Raw genomic sequence first — 21,050 nt, 5'->3', positions numbered from 1 at the left:
TGTATTTTTTTGTTTCAGCCACACCCATTGCTTACAGGTGCATTTAAATGTGTGGCACTGTCAGCTTTGCCAGTGTCAGTGACATTTCTGACGTAGTAGGTCTGCCCAGTCACCTGTAAGTGATATAATTGTAAAGCGGAAGCGTCTGGGAGCAATAGCTGCCCAAACACGAAGTGATAGACCACACAAACTCACAGATCGGGGCCGTAAAGTGCTGAAGCGCGTAAAAAACCAACTATCATCTATTACATCACTGACCACAAAGTGGTCTTGCAGCCTACTTTCAGAGGCATTTTTGACATCAGTACTAGAACTGTGTGTTGGGTGCTTCAGAAAATGGGTTTCGAAGCAGCTGTAGCCTATGCAATTCTCACCATACGCAATGCCAAGCGTCCGCAAGTGACAGGCTATGTGTGGGCAAAACAGGTATCAAAACGCTCCGAAACCTTTGCGACTCTGAAACGTAGGCCCAATCCCAATATCCCTCCCAAACTCTAAGCCCTGAACCCTCACAGACTTAACTGACGTCACATGGTAAGTGATCAAGTGCAAGAGGCTGCAAGGCCTGTAAATGCAATAAATAGTAATGGGACAGCACTTAGCGACTTTATTACGTTACCTTGACGACTTTGAAACATGCTGCACACTATGTGGGTTTGGGATTTTTTTATTTTTTTAACGTTTATAACTTTCTTAGCCGCCAATGCACTTAATAGACGACTACCTGATTTATGTATTGCAGGCTCTTGCACTACAGAGTGGACAATATGTAATTGTCAATAACAATCTATATTTGTCAATAATCAATGTAGTATTTTTGGCCAAAACAGTATTGTTAATCAAAAACTAAAATGAATAGTTGACTATACTGTGTGTGTAATATGGTGATTACATTCCTCTGATTCCCCGTGTTCTATGTGCCATCTTAGATCTTTGTTAATGTACTGTGCAGTTTACCGTTCTCATCATCATCATCTTCTTCCGCTTATCCTGGGCCGGGTCGCGGGGGCTGCAGTCTAAGCAGGGATGCCCAGACTTCCCTCTCCCCAGACACTTCCTCCATCTCTTCCGGGGGGACACCGAGGCGTTCCCAGGCCAGCCGGGAGACATAGTCCCTCCAGCGTGTCCAAGGTCTTCCCCGGGGTCTCCTCCCGGTGGGACGGGACCGGAACACCTTCCCAGGAAGGCGTTCCGGAGGCATCCGAAACAGATGCCCAAGCCACCTCAGCTGACCCCTCTCGATGTGGAGGAGCAGCGGCTCTACTCTGAGCTCCTCCCGGGTGACCGAGCTTCTCACCCTATCTCTAAGGGATCGCCCAGACACCCTGCGGAGAAAGCTCATTTCGGCTGCCTGTATATAAATTACGAACAGAACCGGTGACAAAGGGCAGCCCTGCCGGAGTCCAACATGCACAGGGAACAAGTCTGACTTACTGCCGGCAATGCGGACCAAGCTCCTGCTTCGGTCGTACAGGGACCTGACAGCCCTTAGCAAGGGACCCAGGACCCCATATTCCCGAAGCACCCTCCACAGGATGCCGCGAGGGACACAGTCGAATGCCTTCTCCAAATCCACAAAACACATGTGGATTGGTTGGGCAAACTCCCATGAACCATCCATCACCCTGTAGAGGGTATAGAGCTGGTCCAGTGTTTCACGGCCTGGACGAAAACCACACTGTTCCTCCTGAATCCGAGGTTCTACTATCGGCCGTATTCTCCTCTCCAGAACCCTGGCATAGACTTTCCCGGGGAGGCTGAGAAGTGTGATCCCCCTATAGTTGGAACACACCCTCCGGTCCCCCTTCTTAAAAAGAGGGACCACCACCCCGGTCTGCCATCCCAGAGGCACTGTCCCCGACTGCCACGCGATGTTGCACAGGCGTGTCAGCCAAGACAGCCCCACAACATCCAGAGACTTGAGGTACTCAGGGCGGATCTCATCCACCCCCGGTGCCTTGCCACCGAGGAGTTTCTTAACCACCTCTGTGACTTCAGCCCGGGTGATGGACGAGTCCACCTCTGAGCCCTCATCCTCTGCTTCCTCAATGGAAGACGTGACGGCGGGATTGAGGAGATCCTCGAAGTACTCCTTCCACCGCCCGACGACATCCCCAGTTGAGGTCAACAGCTGCCCACCTCTACTGTAAACAGCGTTGGTAGGGCACTGTTTCCCTCTTCTGAGGCGCCGGATGGTTTGCCAGAATCTCTTCGAGGCCAGCCGATAGTCCTTCTCCATGGCCTCACCGAACTCCTCCCAGGCCCGAGTTTTTGCCTCCACAACCACCCGGCTGCAGTCCGCTTGGCCTGTCGGTACCCGTCAGCTGCCTCAGGAGTCCCACAAGCCAACCAGGCCTGATAGGACTCCTTCTTCAGCTTGACAGCATCCCTTACTTCCGGTGTCCACCACCGGGTTCGGGGATTGCCCCCTCGACAGGCACCGGAGACCTTACGGCCACAGCTCCGAGCGGCCGCTTCGACAATGGCGGTGGAGAACATGGTCCACTTGGACTCAATATCTCCAGCCTCCCTCGGGATCCAGTCGAACGGCCAGACGTTCCCAGCAGACCCTTACAGTACGCTTGGGCCTGCCGAGTCTGTCCAGCTTCCTCCCCCGCCATCGGATCCAACTCACAACCAGGTGGTGATCAGTTGACAGCTCCGCCCTTTTCTTCACCCGAGTGTCCAAGACATACGGCCGCAGGTCAGATGAAACGACAACAAAGTCGATCATCGACCTGCGGCCTAGGGTGTCCTGGTGCCACGTGCACTGATGGACACCCTTATGCTTGAACATGGTGTTCGTTATGGACAAACTGTGACTAGCACAGAAGTCCAATAACTGAACACCGCTCGGGTTCAGATCAGGGGGGCCGTTCCTCCCAATCACGCCCCTCCAGATGTCACTGTCGTTGCCCACGTGGGCGTTGAAGTCCCCCAGTAGAACGATAGAGTCCCCAGTCGGAGCACTTTCCAACACCCCTCCCAGAGACTCCAAGAAGGTCAGGTACTCTGCACTGCCGTTCGGCCCGTAGCCACAAACAACAGTGAGAGACCTATCCCCAACCCGTAGGCGCAGGGAAATGGCCTTCTCGTTCACCGGGGTAAACTCCAACACATGGCGGCAGAGCTGGGGAGCTATAAGCAAACCCACACCAGCCCGCCGCCTCTCACCATGGGCAACTCCAGAGTGGTGAAGAGTCCATCCTCTCTCAAGGAGTGTGGTTCCAGAGCCCAAGCCGTGCGTAGAGGTGATCCCGACTACCTCTAGTCGTAACCTCTCAACCTCACGCACGATCTCAGGCTCATTCCCCGCCAGCGAGGTGACGTTCCACGTCCCTAGAGCTAGTTTCCGTGTCCAGGGATCGGGTTGTCTAGGCCCCCGCCTTCAACTGCCGCCCGATCCTCTCTGCACCGGCCCCTTATGGTCCATCCTGTGGGTGGTGAGCCCACGGGGGGGCGGCCCCATGTCGCTCGTTCGGGCTGGGCCTGGCCGGGCCCCAATTTTGATATATTTCTTAATTCTTACTATGTAGATGTGTGCCATGTCACAAGAATGTAACTGTTCAGAATGACGCTGTGTAATTTGGTGTATTTGATAAATAAACTCTGAACTTGATATTACACACACACACACAAAACATTTTAATGAGTGGAAGACTCGAGATGTGACTTTTCATTTTTTTCAATGGATACTCACGCATTGTCTCAACTATTTTCTGCCAAGCTATCTCCCGTTCTCCAATTTATTGTTTAAATTCTGTCTTGTAAACATTAGACAGTGCCCCTTTAAATACAAAATATTGTTGCTAACAAAGTCAATAAACCTCAAACCCCCAACTCAGGTGGAGCAGTTACCAGATTGAACGAGTAGTGTGAATGCTGCCATCACAACTGTTTAACCGCCTGGTCCAGTTGTCACAAGCTCAGACACACCTAAGACACCAACACGAAGTGTATGAAAATTATTATTTATTGCAGTAATTTATTGGGCAACCTAGACAGCCACAGAGTGTCCTACATGGTTGGAGAGAATTAGGGAGTCTGAAGAGGACCGTGACACCACCCACACTCTGAATGTACTTAAAGCTCTGAATCATACAGAAAGCATCAAACACTTGAGCACACACACACCTATCTACACACATAGTACCTGGCACCACACGTACCACACATACGCACCACTGCAAATGAGTACACATCTATAAGATAGGGCTAGGCCTCTGCAGAATAGCTGGCTGGAGTTGAATAGCATGGCATGACATGCCAATGAGGGAGCCAACGCTCAGGGAGGGGGCAACAACTCAACCCGACTCCCCGTATTACCAAACCACTCCATTCTGTCTACGACCATGGGCTGCAATTTAAGACAAACAATACCCAAGGAAAGCACATGAAACACTAAGAGCATGTGATTTAAAACACTTAGCTCTCTGAGCTGATGAGACCCCCTCTGGGGTCTAGGCTGGTGCAACCTGGCGATCCGGGAGTAGGCACACACCTACTGTGCAAAAGGAGGTTTGGTAGATGTTGCTGTTCATAAAGGCTTAACAGATGTTAGACTAGCAGTCTAGCAGGAAACAAATGTTTCCTGTCTTTACTGAAATTCTCACAGTTTAATGTCTTAATGTACACTGCTGAAATTACAGCATAGAACAAATAAAGAAATTGGAGACTTAACCAGAAAAGAAACCAGGCAAGCCTAGTTTAGCCGGCCTGCAATGGATTCAAACCCAGGTCTTGCGTGATGCGGGCAAAGGTACTGAAGGTTATAGCCAGCAACATTTTTGTCTATCTGGAACAAATCCTAATGCATAATTTGTTTTGATTGTGAGGAGATTCGAAGACAAAACCTACAATTTGCAGGTCCACTTCTCTAACCACTACGCTATTTAACAAGGGGTAGTCAGTCAGTCACTCAGTAAGGGATATTTGATCTTCTTGGCCGGTTCCGCATGTCTGTCAAAAAGAAATCAGGAAACCGTTTTGTTTAAAAGCAAAATGTTGATTAATAACCACCTTTTGCAGACATAACAGCCAAACACACTCCTTTTGTTTCAGGGTGCCACTCTGTGCAAGTGGCTGACTCTGGATCCAGCAAAATAGCCCCAGACTATCACCCTGACAGTTGGTGTCACACACTGAGGAATATTTCTTTGCCTACTTGACGGCATACAAAAACCCTGCGTGATGAACCGAAGATTTTAAGATTTTGATCGGTCCTAAAGACCTTTCAGTTTCATGGCCCAGGCAAGCCACCTTTTCTTACTTTGGCAATGGCTTTGTTTAATGCCACTCGACTTGTCAAACCCTGCAGTTTGAAGTATTTTCTTCACAGTTCAAACTGAGATATGCTTACATTGACCGGTGTTAAGCTGTGCTTGAAGGATGTCCTGTGAGCCGCCTATCACACAAGCTCAGATACGTGTCTTCTGATTCTGTTGTGGCTTTGGGTCTGCTAGACCTCTTCTCATCAGTTTCCTCCAGTGCCTTTTGATGCTGTAGGAAACTATGCACTAACACCTTGGCTTTCTTTGCAATTTCTCTAAAGGAAAAACATACAGTTTTAAGGGCTATAATAGTCTGTCTGTCTTCCTTTGTTAATATAATTTAACCTGTGTATAACCTTTTTGTCAAATGTTTGTATACCATTTTGTGCAGACTGTGGCAGAACTACTTTTGTGCCAATCCCATTTCCCTTTGTGAGATGCAAGTCAGAGCCAATGAAGTTGGAATTGTTGAAATGTATGTTAGAAATTTGCGCTAGCTGATTCAAAGTGCCTCTACATTACACTTTTATATTTCAAGCAATTCAGCACTCTCACCCATAACTGAACCATTAGGAGCAAACTTTAATAATCCAATCCAGAATTGACGTTTTGCTATAATTATGCCCAAATGATAATTACTCTTGAAACTGCAAATATCAATTGTTTAAATCCAATCAGTATGTTGTCGGAACATGCCTGTTTGTCCTACGTTTGCATATCAAAACGGGAACATTGAAATTGGCAAAGCGAGTTAACTAAGCAACATTAAGCATGGTATGACTGTTATGGAATGATCAGCAGTTCCAGTGTGAAAGAAATGGCTGGCGTGTTGGATTAGTTATTTCAGCAGAAGAGCACACCAAGTTACACTTCTATTAGCTAAATCAAGAAACATCTTGGGTACTTTCGCAGCCTTTACCTCTGGGATCACCCGATCCACTTACCTCCTTTTATTTATCAGACCTCCTTTTATTTTTAATCGGGTGACGGCGCCAAGCGTCTTTGGTTATTTCACCCTTGCCCTAGGATCTTTTTTGTTTGATTTTATGTCTTTGGAGGGATTACACCAATCAAAATGGGGCCCCTCGTAGCAAAGGAACATTCTTTTGTGTTGTGTTCTTTAACAAGATTATTTAAGTAAAATACACCAATATAGCATAGCATAGCATAGCATCATCTTCCGCTTATCCGGGGCCGGGTCGCGGGGGCAGCAGTCTAAGCAGGGATGCCCAGACTTCCCTCTCCCCAGACACTTCCTCCAGCTCTTCCGGGGGGACACCGAGGCGTTCCCAGGCCAGCCGGGAGACATAGTCCCTCCAGCGTGTCCTAGGTCTTCCCCGAGGTCTCTTCCCGGTGGGACGGGACCGGAACACCTTCCCAGGAAGGCGTTCCGGAGGCATCCGAAACAGATGCCCAAGCCACCTCAGCTGACCCCTCTCGATGTGGAGGAGCAGCGGCTCTACTCTGAGCTCCTCCCGGGTGACCGAGCTTCTCACCCTATCTCTAAGGGATCGCCCAGCCACCCTGCGGAGAAAGCTCATTTCGGCCGCCTGTATCCGGGATCTTGTCCTTTCGGTCATGACCCAAAGCTCATGACCATAGGTGAGAGTAGGAACGTAGATTGACCGGTAAATCGAGAGCTTCGCCTTGCGGCTCAGCTCTTTCTTCACCACGACAGACCGATACATCGACCGCATTACTGCAGAAGCTGCACCGATCCGTCTGTCAATCTCCCGTTCCATCCTTCCCTCACTCGTGAACAGGACCCCTAGATACTTAAACTCCTCCACTTGAGGCAGGCACTCTCCACCAACCTGAAGTGGGCAAGCCACCCTTTTCCGACTGAGGACCATGGCCTCGGATTTGGAGGTACTGATTTTCATCCCCACCGCTTCACACTCGGCTGCAAACCGTCCAAGTGCATGCTGAAGGTCCTGGCTTGAAGGGGCCAACACGACAACATCATCCGCAAAGAGCAGAGACGAAATCGTGTGTTCCCCAAACCTGACACCCTCCGGCCCCTGGCTGCGCCTAGAAATTCTGTCCATAAAAATTACGAACAGAACCGGTGACAAAGGGCAGCCCTGCCGGAGTCCAACATGCACAGGGAACAAGTCTGACTTACTGCCGGCAATGCGGACCAAGCTCCTGCTTCGGTCGTACAGGGACCTGACAGCCCTTAGCAAAGGACCCAGGACCCCATATTCCCGAAGCACTCTCCACAGGATGCCGCGAGGGACACAGTCGAATGCCTTCTCCAAATCCACAAAACACATGTGGACTGGTTGGGCAAACTCCCATGAACCCTCCATCACCCTGTAGAGGGTATAGAGCTGGTCCAGTGTTCCACGGCCTGGACGAAAACCACACTGTTCCTCCTGAATCCGAGGTTCTACTATCGGCCGTATTCTCCTCTCCAGAACCCTGGCATAGACTTTCCCGGGGAGGCTGAGAAGTGTGATCCCCCTATAGTTGGAACACACCCTCCGGTCCCCCTTCTTATAAAGAGAATATATATATTTATTAACAGGAAAAAACATACTTTGACATAATTGCACACAAAACCCCATAAATGGGCTGGGAGAAATTCTTGGCACCCTTAACTTAATATTTGGTTGCACACCCTTTGGAAAAAATTACTGAAATCAATCACTTCCTATAACCATCAATAAGCTTCTTACAACTCTCACCTGGAATTTTGGACCACTCTTCCTTTGCAAACTGCTCCAGGTCTCTCATATTGGAAGGGCGCCTTTTCCCAACAGCAATTTTAAGATCTCTCCATAGGTGGGATTTAGATCTGGACTCATTGCTGGCCACTTCAGAACTCTCCAGCGCTTTGTTGTCATCCATTTCTGTGTGCTTTTTGAAGTATGTTTTGGGTCATTGTCCTGCTGGAAGACACACGACTTAGGACGCAAACCCAGCTTTTTGACACTGGGCCCTACATTGCGACCCATGACAGTAATGACAGTATCAGGGATTCTGTTGCAGGTTTGGATTTTCGAGCTGAGAACACAGTAACAGCCAATGAAATTACAGTGAAAGGGACAACGTATAAGAAGGGAATGTGTGTTTTACTTGGTAAAGCTGATGACAGATTACAGGCTAACGTTAATTATGGCTCAGCGAGAAAAACTGTTGTTTGAAAAGTTAAATGATCTTGGTGTTTATTCCCTTGTGGCAACAGAGGGAGGGTTTGTGTGCAAAAAGCAAGAAGATCTTTTGGACTATTACTCTCTCCCAGATTACAAAAGATTTGGGATGTCACTAATTGCTCTTGCACCTCTCTTTTGCAAAGAAATATCCATAAATGTAAGAAATGTCAAGTGTAGAAGATATCAGGGAGGCCACTATCAGCTGTGCCAGGTCGACCAGAAGAAAATTAGAATCTATTAATAGACAGACTGTTGCTGGTTGGTGTGGTGAGTACTGCAGACCTATGCTACATTAAAGAGGACCTTGTTGAACACGTCAGGCCTATTCAGTGTTGCAAGTTATTGACTGCCTGGATATCGAAAGGTACATTTGAAAAGCATAATTGTAATATAGTTCAGATTGTGTTATTAATACAAAACAGCTTAGACCTAGCACGTGACTACATAACTAATGAAATTGTAATTTTTCACATCTTTGTAAATTGATTATAAACTATAAAACAATATTTTCAGTTCAACTGGGGACCAATGCTCCTAATGGATCTCCACAGTGTCGAGCCAGTACTATAAACAGTTCGCCAGAACCTCCTTGCTCCATATCTTCAGACAATACCAGTTCCCCATCCTATTTTCAATCCAGAGAATGCACATGGGCAAACAATTTTACTGAGCCTTGGGGCAGTATTCCAGTGGGTGTTCGGTCATCTATTGCCTTCCACAGAAGACCTCCTCCTGGAGATCGCAGAGAGATGGTTAGAGTTTTGGTTGATGCCATGCACCAATTCGACTTAAACCCTTCAAGATCAAAGTGTGAAATAATTGCAAGAAACATTGTTACGCAACATCCGGAAAGTTGGACGTGTCCTTGGATGTGAACATGCCTCTCTTCTCTCCCAAATCAAAACAAGGTGTATTAGTTGTTGTGGTTCAGCAGGGTTTTCATAGCTCATTAATACCTTATTTCCCCCTTTGTCTCGTCTAACTTATTTGTTTTTTAGAGGTCTGATTTATTTATCGTTATCCAAGTCAAGAACCCAGGAGGCCATTCTATGTCCCAGATACCTGATGCCTTGGCTGCTTTTCTCATAAGGGTACAATGGGGAGGTTATGTTAACTGAGGGAGGAGCCACTGTGTCCACTTTCCCTCCCTTCAGATTGTTCAGTTCCTCCTTTCTCTGCTTCTGTTCAGCCAAAGCCCTAACATTTTCTTTCTCTTTGTTCATAGCTCTTTAATGGTGATCTTTAAGAAATGTATAATTCCTTTTCCTAATCTCTAATTATACAATCAACAAACAGCATTTTTCACCATGTTTTCTGTATATCAGAAATATTCCATAAATTATATTTTCCTGGAACTAAAAAAAGCATATTTTTCAATATCATATAATCTCATGATTTTTTTCATCAGCAAATTATTTTGCCATTCTGTCCATTGTAACGTCAAGTTTTTTCTATTAAAGCTATAATTTTCTATACTTACTTGAATGAAATTATTATTACAATTACACACGTGTGAACTTGCTGTCTACCTAGCAAGGACTTCAATAGAATTACAAATATTTCTCACTATATAAATGGCCTATATTTCTTTTAATAAACTTACTACTCAGTCTAGTAAACACATTTTACACTAGAAATGGCATACTTGGATACATATCACAACATCCTACCAGACATTTGGTTCTTTAAAGAGTGTAGATTCTGACCCGCCAACCACTGCAGATGAGGAAACAAACTCCCAAATGTGCGCGCACTATCAGCAATCTTCTCCTCTTGATCAACGATAAATATTGATGAATTGGATCTCAGAAACGATCCGGATCACGGCACTAACGTTCAGATTCTGGCTTTTTTGCAGAGTAATAATGGACCCAAGCCAGTGAGAGAAGCATCCTTTGTTTATTCCCAAATATAGTATGTCTTTCCTAGTTGTTAAGCATTTCTTTCCATCCCTCTTGGTCTTTTTCTTTCCAAAGATCTTTTAAACAGCATATTTATACTAGACCAAACCTTGAGCACATCCCCTCAACTAGCTGGCCATCTTCCGATTATATTATGTATTCTATATCCTAACCTTATAGGGCCTGATATCGTGTCCCCTCTTGAGTTCTTGGCTACACAGGTTGTATGGGGCCACTCTGATAAAAGATGGAAACAAAGCAACATTCCTGTGTGGTGTTCTTTAACAAGATTACACCTAAAACCAAAATACACCTATATTATCAGAAAAAGACATGCTTTCTCACACACGCCTTAAAGAATTCAGACTGTTTTTATAGCAAGATGCAGCCTTGTAGATGGGTGTACTTAAGCTGTCACTTAAGTATTTTCACTATATGTTTCATACAAACATGCCAATTTTGATTTGAATATCTAACTTGATCCATGTGAACATACAAATATTGAATCTGAAAGTCAATGTTTGACACTGCAGCTAACAGTTTAGGCAACTGCTAACGTACTAGTTTACTAAGAAAGTTGCATAAAAAACACTCATTACCGTTGTTGATCAGTCAGTCACAGTTCACCCATGATGTATTGCAGATTTGATCCTTCAAAAAAAATACTGTGAATACACTGGGAAGCAATATGAACGGAAATAAAAGTTCCATAATATTCCTTGGTTTGACTACACATAGCCTAGAGTTAAGTGTAGGCTTAATATTTAATGCCATATATGCAGGACTAACCTCTGGTAACACTACAAATGAACTATTAGTAATGTTTCAAGTGTCCAATAACCGTAGCCCTTATTATAAACCTAACCCTAACTGTACATTTTGCCAACTTACTTTGTAGAACAGCTACAGATGGACATTATGATATTCAAAATACAGTGTATCCAAACATTTCATTAGATCGCTGAAACTGTAAAAAAAAATAAAAAGCTTTTGTGATTTGCATTGTAAATTACATTCCAGGAAAAAAATCTCAAATGTAAAAAATGTTTTACATTATGATGAATATTAAGAAAACCAACTTAAGTTATGAAACAGTAAACTATAATTCTCAATATTATACAAGTTACTCAAAATGGAGCTTGAAAGAAAGTAGTCAATGTATTACAGCAGTACAGTCCAGTACTGGTCCAAAATTGTGCAACAGATTTTAATTATACCTATTTTAATTATACCTATTATATATATATATATATATATATATATATATATATATATATATATATATATATATATATATATATATATATATACACACACATATACACACACACACACACACACACACCAGACACTCATTACAATTACTCAATTTTATGGATCAAATATAGAAGCAAATTGAGGGGAAAACAGGATTTTAAGATCTCACTACTAGAAACCAATAAAGTAGTGTTCACTGTGTTGTTGTAACACTTTTTAGAATATATTTTTTGCCAGGGGAAACATTCATATTCATTTACATTGATAAAATAAAACAATTACAAAATGTATTTGCTATACGCTAAATCGAGGCTGAAGTGATGAGTTTGAGAATTGAGTGACGTGAGTGAAATTTATAGAAAAACAACAGTACACAATAAAAAACAAAAGTTCTCTGCACACAACTGAAGACAAGTTAACACGAAGAATCCTTATGCAAGCACCAACACATTTTCATTAATATACTCAGTTACCCAAAAGTATAATTTGTGTGGAGGTTCGTCACATGTCCGTCCACAAGATTAATGAATGATTAAAATCACGGTCAGAAAGTCACATTTTCACAGTTCTGAAAGAATGATGTTCCTTTCAAACTCTCAAGAGAATATATAAAATGCATATTACTTTACATGTATACACTAACATATGGAGAAAAGCAATTTTGTTTGCAATGAAGTGTTCTCCCAAAAGTTCCCATTCTTGCAAAATATCAGTGGATATATTAACAAACATGAAAAAAGGCTTTAAATAGAATCAATAATTGTACAAAATGAAGCTGAAGATATAAAAATAAAAGCCTACACATTGTTTGCTTTGAAAAATGTTTTTACACACTCTACAATACAAATAACAAATTAAGTGTCATCATGTACAAAAATAGTTATAAAATCTTACAACAGCATGGGATTTTATATTATTGACAAAAAAATGTAAAATTAAAGACCCATTGAGCTCATACATTTATTGTCCGTGACTGATTTTCACGTCGCCTTGATGCAATATCAATATCTATGGAGTCTTTACCAACAATGAGACGAAGTCGCTTTGTTTGTGGAAGTGGAATGAAATCATCATCAAACTCATCATGGTCTGAAACATCCTCTTCATCCTCTTCCCCAGAGGTTGGTGAGTCTTCCTCAGTGTCATCTTGCATCCCAAATGTGGCTACTGTGGGCCCAAATACCTCCCCAGCCTCTCTTTCTATCAAACCACTGAAAGGCCCAGTATCATGATACTGGCTGAACCTTCTATTGTCCCGATCACACTGCAACTGAAGCTGCAGTTTGGAGGAGCAGACATGGTCCCCTGGGCTGAAGGTCCCATTATTCCTGCTGGATGCATAAGAGGTCCTTTTGGTCTTTGTATGGTGATAGTCCTTGTCAAATTTCCTACTGGTCCTTGAGGAGCTGGAGGATCTGACAGGGTCCACGGCGCCAGGCTCGGTCCTAATGCTGTGGCTGTCCCGCCGTCTCCGTAGGGTCAACTTGGGAATGCCTGAGCTGTTGTTGGCTAGGATCAGCTGGGAATCATAGTGTGTTATCTCCTGTTTCTTCTTCCGCTTGCCATGGAGAGCCTTGTCAGTCTTAGACATGTTGTAGTGCTCACAACCATCAGTCAGGCCTATGTACTCTTTCCTACAACTAGACATGTCTCTGGTAAGGCCTGAAACCTCCTGGAGAAAGGATGCTGGCCTGAAAGAGTGCTGATCCTCCTGCTTCATCATTTGCCTCGGTCTTGGACAGGTCTCTTCCCTTGGACGGTTGATATTCAGGCTAGGGCTGTTCATCCAGCGACTGTCTATGGCATACTCCCCAAGATCCATAGGCTTGGTCTTACCAACCACACCGCAGTGAATGGGTGAGAAGTTTGGTTTCAGTTTGATGTTGTCAGACCCCTGTTTGCCAACTGATGCTCTGGTTGAACTGCGAGTTCTGTGAGTACAAGCCAAACCATCAGGGCACCTACTATTATCTTTTACTGAAGTCTGAGTGTTTTCCTTTGCAATGTAGCGCAGAAGACCACCCCTTGTTCCCAGCATTTGCATGCGCCCTTTCTTATCCATCTCTTTCTTTCGTGGGACCCTGCTACTGGCAAATTCTGTGGGGTTTTTAAGGCCCAAACCAACATCTTCCACTTCCACAGGGAACTTGTGGGCAGTTACCTGACCCCTTCTTCCTAGCTTGTGCAAAGGCTTGGTGGAGTTTGATTTTAGTCTCTTTGGCACCGAATTTTTTAAGTGTCTTTGATTGAATGATGAGGTAGGAATAGGCATCTTGGACAGAGTTTGCCTGCTTAGGGCTTGTGCTTCACTGAGCCCAGTCACACTGGAGAGGGCAGTCCTCCCTACTGCTATAATGCAGAAAGAAGATATAAAGGCCAACTGTCAACAGTAACTATGTTTAAAAAAACACAACTAAAATCACAAAACCTGCAATGTATTAGAATTGTATTATTATGCATCTTAAAATGTTGTATTTGTTCAGTTAATGCTATTACTAACCCATGTTCACTATACATTTAAGGGAATATCCCAAAATATATTTGCATTTCATTGTTATCTGTAACAAATTACTGAATTTCTCAGGGCTACCAGAGAGCAGGTGTGTGCCTACAAAGTTGCCCTAGCCTAGGCAATAGCACAAGCCTTAAAGTCAATCCCTGCTCAACGTAATAAATATACTTACATGAAGGTGTGTCACAATTTTCCTGCGAGTCTGGATCCACGTGAGAGCTGTCCAACTGACTGTCAGAGCATTTGCGATCTTCTAGTTTCTTTAACCGATTGAGACGTTTGTCGGTCTCTCTCAGGCCATACATACTGTTGATAATCGGAGTGGTCATACGCTGCCCAGTCTTCGATTTGAAAGCACCAGCGCCTCTTCTGAAGGAGGGAGTAGAAATCACCAAAATGTTAAATGTTGCAATCCCAGCCAATATATTACAGATTATTCTATATAAACTAAAAGTTTGAAATGTAAATAAAAAATAGTATACCTTTCACAGGTGTAACATTCACACAGTTCATTATTTTCCCCAAAAAAGCCATCTCCATAGTAACAGGAGATCTCTTCCCCAGGTTCAATATCCCTAAGAACCTTGACACAAGCTGTATCTCGCCCAGTGGAAACAAACTGAAACAAACATAACACAAACAGTTTTGAATTTTCCACAGTTTACTTCATTTTCCAATGGATTTTTTTTCGCAAGCATACGTATTACTTACTTTGCAATTTGGCCTGCAATCTGCAAAACAAAAAAACAAAAGTCTCTTACCAAAGGTATTTAATTCTATCAAAAGTATGTTGAATGAGATAGATGCCTTGGCTGTTTACCATGGTTTATGAAAGCTGCAGGTCCAAGCCACAGTTGAGCACAGTTCTTGCGGGTAGAGTACATCACACTGAAGTCATTTTCACCATGTCGCAGTAACATGCTTTCCTCATGCTGTGAAAGCTCAGCAATGCAGCCCACCAGGTATTCTATCTTATCATGAGTTTTCCTTGAGAAAATATGCATAAGGAATAACTCAGTTGTTAAAATTACTAACAGAAGTTATAACAAAATTCAACTACAATTTAATTTTGACCTTACCACTCTTTTGTTGCTACTATTTTGGCTCCATTCTGCTCAGAGGAATAACGATTGCAAGGAAGTATTTCAAACCCACTATTAGTGGCAAACATTCGTAGATAAACAAAAACCTGCCAAAATACCAACAAAAGCATTTTAACATTTTTGGGTTTTGATGGTTCATGATTTTCAATCAACAATGGATATTATCGGACAATTTACATGCTCTTTGAAGAGTTTGCCATGAGCCTTCGTCTTGTGGTGAAGGTGGTGTCTTGACCAGTCCCCTGCAATCAACGCATGGAAAGCCTTCTCGAGGTTGTCATGTTTTTTAAAGCACTCTAGCACCTCCTTCAAATGTCCTTGTCGGTCCTTGATGGGTCGAAACCTAAAATCAAACCATTGAAAGTTTATTTATAGCCACTTTCCAAACCATTCCCAAAGCAAATTGACTGCAGCAGCCTAGTCAGAGACTAATGTGATGGGCAACCTCAGGCAAACATTTTATTCCCACAACAACAAATGAGCAACTCTCAGGTTAATCCAGCAACAGACTAAACACTCAATGCTGAAACAGCAGTCTTATGTCTCATTCCCTAGACACTTTTATCCCAAATGCCTGGGGACAATGTTACTTCAGAAATAACAAATGAGTAGCACATATTGACAGACAATGTCTGCAGAGACTGGCGCTAAACAGCCTCTGCAGACGTTGTGAGATACTGACTGCCGACCTATACACATGACATTATATAACAAAATATAAAACGGGCGAGTCTAAAATAAAAACCTGCTATTCATCTTATGGGTCTGGAAGCCAAGGTAGGGGTCAAGAATGAGGCTTGTAGTCAAGTCATCATTCTCACACAGCTCTTTTGCAGTCATACCGGACGATGGGGTATGCCGTCTCTCTGCCTCCAGGGCAGAACTGCTGACACCTAAGGCGAAGGGGATGGAGGAACATCAAAAACAGGAAAACTGTGGGAAAAGTGCAATTAATTCTATGTAGCTAGAATAGATAATTTATGGTTCGGTAACCTGCCATAGGTAATCACTTACGTCGACTATATCTCCGCCTTCTAAAGGAGCCCTTGCCTTGTCTCAGAGACCGGGCAGAAGTTATGGATTGGTCACCAGAGAATCTGCTGCCATGTCGTCTGCCATTAAACCCCATGTTCTTGGATTCCCCCATCTAACTCATTATGCCAAAGCCAGGCTTATTTAGCCTAATCTGTGCTTGAAGCTGTTTGATGATACGGTTGGGCTAGGAAGCAAGCGTAGTTGAATCTTGTGTTGATATAGACAGGTATTGAGCACTATGCATTCTGCACCTAAACAAAAGAAACAAACAGGCTTTAGAGTAAATACTTGTATGAAACTTTTAGGCACCTAGTTAAGGTGAAACTTCAAGCATATCAACTATTAAGGAGAAAAACAGTCTTGAATGGATGATGGCAACTGTAAATGCTTATCAACTGCTGCCACCTGGTGGTTGTTATTAACTTTCAAGAGTTACCATGGTATAGCATTTAATCGTGACTTATACATTTAGTCTTTCTCGACGGGCACAACTGTGCAGCTGCAGAAATCGGGTCGTTCTAGCCATAGTGGCAGCGGCAGAACAATCGACTCAACTAATACAACATACAAATGTATAATCTAGGCTGGTATGCACATGATTCATTAGGTCTGGTGCGGAGGCTACGGTTTTACTGGTTCACGTTACAGTAGTTAGCTAGCAGAGTCTTCCTATTCAAACCACAGCTATGACTACTGACTGTAGCTGTAAACTGGCAAAAACCTGAAATTTAGTAAACGTGGCTATAATATATACTTTGTTACTGTACTTGCTTTACTTTTCAGAACGTATGTTTCTCACCGTTTAACTAGCTACAGTTAAATACTATTAGTTAGCAAATGATACTGTTTGGGACACGATAACATGACAACAACAATGACTAACAAACGAGCTAGCTAGCATGCTACCTATGGTAACGTTAGCCAACAATGTTCAACCAAACAATGCCATCTACTGATACAAGTGGTCTTGATTGTATAAACTGTCCAGAATACTTACTTTAATTTCCCAGCTTTCGTGTCATTAAATGACCCATCTTGCACGCCGAGATCGCAACAAATATACCTAGCTAGCTATACAAATTTAAACGTCAGAGGAAATTCAAGATGGCGGCAATTAGGGGGAAGATGGGGAAGAAAGATCTTCCTCGTCTGTACATATAATTAGCATCGTTTAATGTTAATGCAAATTTTTAGATATATACATTTGAGCTAATTAACTGTTGTACAATCATACTATACTGTTTCAACAAAAAAAATCACTACGGATGTTTTCTAAGTGCCTCATATTTGGAGTATACTGCGAAGTCACAGGGAGTCGAACCTTGTCGCGCGGTCTGATGACGTAACCGTCAACAATGACAACAAAAACTCTGCCTTGCTAAGAGGGATGCAGCTAACTAATAGTTCTTTACATCAACTCGTCTGGCAATTATTGAATTATTCTCGCTAAACTGTGATATCAAACATAATCAACTACAATAAAAACTATAAAGGCTAATACATTTGCTAGCATTGTAATTATTTTTTATTCAAACAATCATCACAGGGACAGGTACGTGAAATTTATAATTAACGTAACGGTAGCGTAGATGAGCTAGTTCGCTAATGTTCTAAAAACACCAGTTGGAAGATAACGTTTAAAGAAGGTTGAACAGCTAAACATATTATGTTTTTCGTGGCCACATCAATGACATTCTCGAACGATTATGTCTTTTGTCTGTCTTTAGGCTTTCTAGCTTTTGTAGGCACGTTGAAAGCTCTCTTAATATTACAATCTGATCTAGCATAGGCTCTATTTACGTTTCAGACAGTACCCCATCTTTGAAACTGGAAGGTTTTGATTATACATCTTTTTAGCTATACAATCAATTTGTCATTGAAGACTGGTTAATATACACTGTACGTCATTACTGAAAAACATTATTCTCTTTTTCAGCCCCGGACTAAAATGTTTATGGCATAGTTATATCAGACTTCTTTGGCTCGGGATTTTTTATTCCTCCAATGAACATCATGGCCCCAAGGAAGAAGCTTTTAATCCCTGTTAGCCGAAGAAAAATGGCTAAAGCAGGAGCTGACTTCTTCCCTTTCAATCTTCTGCCTGTGGAATGCCAGCTCCATGTGCTTTCCTTCCTAAGTGAGATTGACAAGTGCAATTCCGCACTTGTATGTGCCAGTTGGAGTTGCCTCATGCGATCGGGAAAGCTTTGGAGAGTGGCTGATTTTTCTCGCCGGGGGGTGCTCCACCTTGGACAGGAAGGACTGCTAGTGTCTAACAGAGAGTTTGAGCGTTGGAAAGCATGGGTTCACCACTACACTCACCACCTAATATCCCGCGGGGCAAGCCTTCTTACCCTAAAAGCCAGCTTTGATTTGGGGGACCAGTGCAACAAGTGGGGGGAGCTTCTTTCTGACCTTCTTGAACGTGTTCACTGTAGAGATCTCAGCCAATTGGACCTGAACTGGACATTCACACTACTGGAGCCACTGGACTTGCGAGTTGGCTCCAGTTCCCACCATGACAGCATTACCAAAATCAAGATAGACCAGGTAACAAACTTTCAGGTACTTTTGGGCAAACTGTCCCAGAGCTGCCCTCGGATCACCAAGATGCGACTCCACTTTGACTGGTCTGAGACATCGGTGTCAATTCTCACTCAGTTCCAGCACCTTCGTGTCCTTGAACTCAAGTACTTCTGGGTCTTCAAAGGGGTAAGCCCAAGTACTTTGCAGTTTTTGACCAAATCACTGCCCAACCTTAAGTCCCTGACGTTGCATATCCTGGTGCCACTCAGAAACCTTGGCATATCTTACACGCTGGAATCCATGTCCCTAGAGTTCCTGGATGTATCACCTAGTCGGGGTCTGGTCTTCTCCAGTCTTAATCTGCCGGCATTACGAGAGCTAAGGGCCAAAAAGATTGTCCGTGGCATTACTTTAGACCGTCGGACCAGGCTTAGGATACAGAGTAGGTGGCCATGTCTCTACCAGGTCCTAAGAGAGGGGACCCCCAGGCTACAAGCTCTCAACAATGAGCGACTACTTCCTGACTGGAGAGAGCAGAGTAACAGAGAGCTGTCATCTATCCTCCAGCAGTCCTGTTACTGTCTCCAACACCTGGACAGTTGGCTCTGGTAAACAACAAGGAATCATAAGCTTTTGGAATTTACTTCAGTTTATCAGGAATGTAGTGTTTAATCATGGTCCACTTTATTCTCTAATCATTCCAATGCAAAAAAGTATTGTTTTTTTCTCTGACATTTTAAAAGGGTTAGTTTACTGAAGATGTTGAATCAGTCAGATGTCTAACTGGTCTTTTATTTACACCATATAGACAACTAAAACAATCCACACAGGCTATATAGCTAAACTACTGATATCATATTTAATGGGCTGTCTTTGAATGAAGGCATTTAATGAGCCTTTGGGTCTTCCATGAGAGAGATTTGCATTGCATTGCGTGTTTGATACATTAAACAGTATTTCACTGTTAAAAATGTTTAGCAAACTTTGTCAGCATTTTACAATCCATGGAAAATGTCCTTTGTTGTAAAATAGCAGGTATACTTGACATGTTGTCAGGTAGTGTTTGTTGTTGGTATTTAATCGGGTACAATACAAGGAGTACTGTGCAAAAGTCTTAAGCACCTGAAATTTTAACAAAAGCCATTTATTTGGGTAGCATGTTTTTATTAGTGGTGCTTCAGACTTTGCACAGTACTGTACAGATGTGTATTACTTCAAGAATACTTTTTGATGCTGCAGTGCCTCCCTTAACCATGAGAGGTCCTTCATGTTTTTGTCTGTCACTGAGACGGAAAAAGGTGTTATACTTTTATCCATACTAAAAGTATGTTCCAGCATGGGCAATGCCTTTGAGAGCCTCTCAGTGTTGAGGTACTCACTTTGGGTATAATTCATTGGCTGATCCCTCCTGATACCTGGTTGGATTTCAAGAGGAAATTCAGTAACAGATTCAACAGGGACCAGCCAATAAAGTTGGAAGTGCATCTCAGTTGACACCATTAAAATAGAGCATGCTTTCAAAGCGTGATGTCAGAGAATGTAATATAGTGTTAGGACTGTAAGCTCTTGGCACTATGAACGGGGTTCTTCGTTTTCAAAAAAAGAGTGTAAACTGACAGGATCCACCTACAGTCTAAATCAACTCTCAATAAATCCAGTGCCTTGCTGTTCACCTTCACGCTCATGGTCCATACTACACTCTATCATAGACCCCACTGAGGAGATGTCTTCAGTAGACCTTACTGAGGAGATACGTTTTCAGCAGACCCTACTGAGGAGATGTGTGTTCAGCAGACCCTACTGAGGAGTGTTGGCAACGAGCATGGTCTACCGAAAAACATTTTTAGCTCACAACCTGAGAGAGGAAGAACGTTGAAGGTGTTTCTGATTAAATGGCAATGTCATTCTGGTGGGTGGTAATTTTCTAAATTAAACCCAGCACAGGGACTATAGTTGAAAGTTTATCAGCCGGCTAAAACTGACATGTTTACTTTAGCTTTTCTGTTTATTATTTCTGTAAAAAATTAAGAAACAGACCCAGGATACAGCATTTCAACTGACATATCTAAAGAGGGACAATCATGTTTGAAATTTAAAAACATACTTACTAAACTAAAACAATCACCAACTGTTGTATGACATTATATGGCTCTGGGCATCAGGTCAAAAAAGTGGATTTTTATTGGGATAGCGCCTACATATACTTTCAATCTTATGTATAATGTATGAACTGTATAAAAGCTTTGTTCACCACGCAAATACATGAAATTACATTTTTCACTGACTCA

At 43.1% G+C, this 21,050-nt stretch overlaps 2 protein-coding genes across 3 annotated transcripts; one reads left to right on the top strand and one right to left on the bottom strand.

Annotated features, from left to right (window-relative positions):
- Positions 1–11,924: 11,924 nt before the first annotated feature.
- On the bottom strand, positions 11,925–17,559 carry kmt5b (lysine methyltransferase 5B). The gene is made up of 10 exons (XM_010892690.4): positions 17,234–17,559; positions 16,216–16,487; positions 15,947–16,094; positions 15,379–15,544; positions 15,178–15,287; positions 14,919–15,085; positions 14,810–14,829; positions 14,581–14,717; positions 14,271–14,467; positions 11,925–13,935 (listed from the first exon to the last, which is right to left on the bottom strand). Exons 2-10 carry the CDS (start codon positions 16,346–16,348, stop codon positions 12,539–12,541), a joined length of 2,475 nt encoding a protein of 824 aa, XP_010890992.2. The 5' UTR covers positions 16,349–16,487; positions 17,234–17,559; the 3' UTR covers positions 11,925–12,538.
- Positions 16,728–21,040, top strand: si:dkey-12e7.1 (uncharacterized protein LOC557553 homolog). 2 transcript variants are annotated; one of them, XM_010892689.4, is made up of 2 exons: positions 16,728–16,823; positions 18,173–21,040. In XM_010892689.4, exon 2 carries the CDS (start codon positions 18,241–18,243, stop codon positions 19,372–19,374), a length of 1,134 nt encoding a protein of 377 aa, XP_010890991.2. In that variant the 5' UTR covers positions 16,728–16,823; positions 18,173–18,240; the 3' UTR covers positions 19,375–21,040. The 2 variants fall into 2 exon arrangements, with proteins under 2 accessions (XP_010890991.2, XP_010890990.2); XM_010892688.3 differs by lacking the exon at positions 16,728–16,823 and adding an exon at positions 17,650–17,788.
- The last annotated feature ends 10 nt before the right edge of the window (positions 21,041–21,050 follow it).

Source organism: Esox lucius, chromosome 19, assembly GCF_011004845.1.
Source record: "Esox lucius isolate fEsoLuc1 chromosome 19, fEsoLuc1.pri, whole genome shotgun sequence".
Classification (NCBI taxonomy): Eukaryota; Metazoa; Chordata; class Actinopteri; order Esociformes; family Esocidae; genus Esox; species Esox lucius.
Note: the sequence above shows the minus strand (reverse complement) of the source record. Positions and strands in the feature narration are given on the sequence as shown.